Genomic DNA, 3,857 nt, shown 5'->3' with positions numbered 1-3,857 from the left:
TTGGGGATCCTCACCAGCTGGGTGCAGATAAGGAGAAATACAGAGAGCTCTAAATTGATAAAAGTCCATGGCATGAGAGGGTAAACTTGCTGATCTAGAGATTCTTCACTTCTTTTCAGTTGGGGGCTCATCCGGGATTGAAGGATAGTATAGTTGTTGAGTACATGACATTTGAATTTCTGTCCTTTTATGACTCCCAATTGTGTCTATCTTCGATCCTGAACTCTAGTAATGTGAAGTGAAGAGATAGTTTCAGAGACGTCTGGTAAAGAAGTCTGCTTAAGTCTCCAGTGTAGGAGAAGTCTCTGGTGTAGGAGGAAAGTTCCTTACTATTGTCCTTGTTTTTCCAATATATATATATATATATATATATATATATGGATTTTAAGAGTAGAGCACCAGAATTCTCTTTACAATTTTATCTGTTCCTATTTCTCCGGTCTCGTATTTTAAAAAGTTTTCAAGGTTTTGCATTGTTTTATATTACATATTATATTGAATGGGGTCCATATGACTGGTGTGAATGTTACTTCTTCTATACCATAAGCCCACTTCCTTTTCTATGAGAGTCGGATAATGTGAATGTGTGAATGTGTTGCGGTGTTTGCATGATGAGCTCAGTTCACTCCTACTGAGACAATAATCACCTCATTAGGCTCTAGAACTTAAGTCCCCATAAAAATTAACTGTTGAAACCCCACATATTCCCTGGCCTGTACGTTTGTCGTGAAGGTTCCATACTGTACATTTACCTATGTATATAGACTTGAGCCACTAGCTACTTCTACATTTACAGCGGTCCCACACTTGCTTAATAAGACGCCATAAGATCATTTCTATTTGCTACAGGATATCTATTATGTGTGCTATTCCTGGTTAATGAGTGGTATTATCATTATTGCTATATGTATCTTGATAGGCATTTTTGTATATCTATTTTGTGTTAGAGTCCCTTCGTTAGATAAAAATGGTTCTAAGTATATTTACAAGATTAAGTATGTTGTTGGTGAACCCCTGAACTGGCCTTATTAACTGTATTACCCCTAAAACATAATGTGTGAAACAACTGTTGATGTGTCACCACCCTTCCTTCCTGGGGCAGCGGGAGGACGACAGATCCCTGAGGAAACAGGGGATAAAAGATATAAGGGTATGAAATTAAGAAGGGGCACAATACTAACTCCCCATTGCATGTGACTATGTGCGGCAAATGCCATATATGTTAGTAGAAGATAGAGTGAACCTTAAGGCCGCCAAATTCTCTTTAGTTTTATCTTTCAGGAGATATACCCTCTTGGGTTGTAAAAAGGCTTACCACTAATGTCTCTGATTAAATGTGTTCTTTTAAATAGTGAAAGTAGACAGAATTTGTTTAAGGGGATGCTGAGTTTTTTTATTTATTTTAACCACAACTATAGACTCCATGTGCGTTGTGTTTAAGGTTTTGGTCATGCTTGTAGTCTGGATCAGAAAATCACGGACAACGGTAGAATCTGCATTTGTTTGGCACTTGAACACTCAACTTGACCGGTCAACTCAAAGTTTTGCCAAACCTTTTTAAAATGGTCTTGCGTTAATCTCTGAGAGTCCAGAAAAATGCAGACAACACCAGTTCTGTGTCACCTGCTCCAAGTCTTTGCTAAATATTAGGTTGATGTAGCATCATCTGAGAGAAAATTTATTGACAGGGTACAGATTTTGTGAGGCCAGAGTGGCCTGCATATATGCAATTGGTAAATAAAAGTTTAAAGTAAAAAATCCAGAGAAAAAGCCTGTTATGTATGGGGTATACGTATAACCAGGTGATTAAGAAAATACAATTAAACAGAAATAGAAAATGGAAAAGAATTTAAATGGTATACCTTACAATAATATGTTCTAAATACTACAGCTGTTAAAAGTTTATTCTGTGTGGATGCAGTGACTATGTGTTAATGTATGGTAAGATTGTATTATCTGGATAAGGCTCTAGTTAACATGATTTGCTCCATATTAGGGGGATTGGTTTATTTCTTCCTTGACATACTACACTATGTTATTGTATTTGCTGGTACGTTTTTACACAGTAAGGAATTGAGAAATGTTATATCTATCCTTATTGAAAGTAGCATTATATTGGATTGTGTGTTTAAGTCATGTGGTTTGATTATACTTTAATTTTAGTATTTGTTGAAAAATGTGTGTTTTCTTTTAATGTTGTTTTTGCTAACAAAATTATATCAGTACAATATTAATAAAATTCAAAAACGAAAAACTATAATTATATTTTGTTAATTCGGAACTGCTTTAAAACAGACTCCCGCGTGATGACGTCATTCCGTAAGTGACTTTACATAGGCAATCAGGAAATGATCGGGACCGGAACAGGATATAAAAACGGACGAAATACAGCTATGGACAAGCACTGAAGAAAGCTTATACAGCTTTTTACAGTTTTACAGTTTAGCCACCAAACTTGGTCCCTCGCTGCCCAACACTGCTGCCCTATGGAGTCCTTCCTCTGGCTGCCGCAGTATGACAAAGGTTTTGTAAAAACTATTACTTTTAAAGAGTGGCATGTGAACTGAAGTTGCTGTGAGGGTGGAAATGTTCATTAAGTTACATATGCTTCTGAAGAGAGGAAACATCGGCAGAACACTACATGCGGCGTGATGACGTCATACTGGAAGTGACTTTACATCGGCAATCAGGAAATGAACGTCAGCTGATCGGGACCGGAACAGGATATAAAAACGGAATACAACTATGGACAAGCACTGAAGAAAGCTTATAGCTGAAACGCGTCTGCTGTCTATTTGCATTTTGGGAATTTGGACTTGTATGGACTTTTGGCAGTGATTTTCTTGTTTTTTACACACTGCTTAATTTTATTTCTTTACATCCATGTCCTGATATTCATTTTTAATCATTTGAAATAAACAGTCATCTTTTACTTTATCTGGTATCCTGTTCTGGCATTATATCCCTTCAGACTATATAGGCACCCTATCTGCTTATCATACAGAGCCTGGCATGGCTCTATCCGGCACACTATCTGCTTATCACACAGAGCCTGGCACGGCTCTATCCGGCACACTATCTGCTTATCATACAGAGCCTGGCACGGCTCTATCCGGCACACTATCTGCTTATCATACAGAGCCTGGCACGGCTCTATCCGGCACACTATCTGCTTATCATACAGAGCCTGGCACGGCTCTATCCGGCACACTATCTGCTTATCATACAGAGCCTGGCACGGCTCTATCCGGCACACTATCTGCTTATCATACAGAGCCTGGCACGGCTCTATCCGGCACACTATCTGCTTATCATACAGAGCCTGGCACGGCTCTATCCGGCACACTATCTGCTTATCATACAGAGCCTGGCACGGCTCTATCCGGCACACTATCTGCTTATCATACAGAGCCTGGCACGGCTCTATCCGGCACACTATCTGCTTATCATACAGAGCCTGGCACGGCTCTATCCTTGTGAGTTCGATTCCATTCATTCCGTTCTCATATTTTATCTTATTACCATATATAGAAAGCACTATGTTTTTATTTTGTCTGTATTTTCAGATATATTGAACCTGTGCTGCTATAACAAACTTTAGATGCCCAAATGAAACAGGAATTGGGTATCCTCATTCTAATGCCAGTGCATTAATGCACTTCATATTCTTTCTAGCACTTTTAAACTATCTGCAACACGCATAAAATGTTTTATAACAACTTTTACAGTCCAAAGAGAGGCATTTGTTATGAATTACAATGACTGAACTTATTGACTTAGAAAATAAAAATCAGTACATAACTAGTGTTGCTGAGGGCCAAGAAAAACATTTCAACAAACACTCAAAAAAGGCCTGT

At 38.3% G+C, this 3,857-nt stretch overlaps 1 protein-coding gene across 1 annotated transcript; it reads right to left on the bottom strand.

The window, feature by feature from the left end:
• Positions 1 to 2,929: 2,929 nt before the first annotated feature.
• On the bottom strand, positions 2,930 to 3,496 carry LOC134611999 (keratin-associated protein 4-4-like). The gene has a single exon (XM_063456381.1). It carries the CDS (start codon positions 3,494 to 3,496, stop codon positions 2,930 to 2,932), a length of 567 nt encoding a protein of 188 aa, XP_063312451.1.
• Positions 3,497 to 3,857: the final 361 nt, after the last annotated feature.

This window comes from Pelobates fuscus, chromosome 5 (assembly GCF_036172605.1).
Source record: "Pelobates fuscus isolate aPelFus1 chromosome 5, aPelFus1.pri, whole genome shotgun sequence".
NCBI lineage: Eukaryota > Metazoa > Chordata > Amphibia > Anura > Pelobatidae > Pelobates > Pelobates fuscus.
This window is presented reverse-complemented; position numbering and strand designations above follow the sequence as displayed.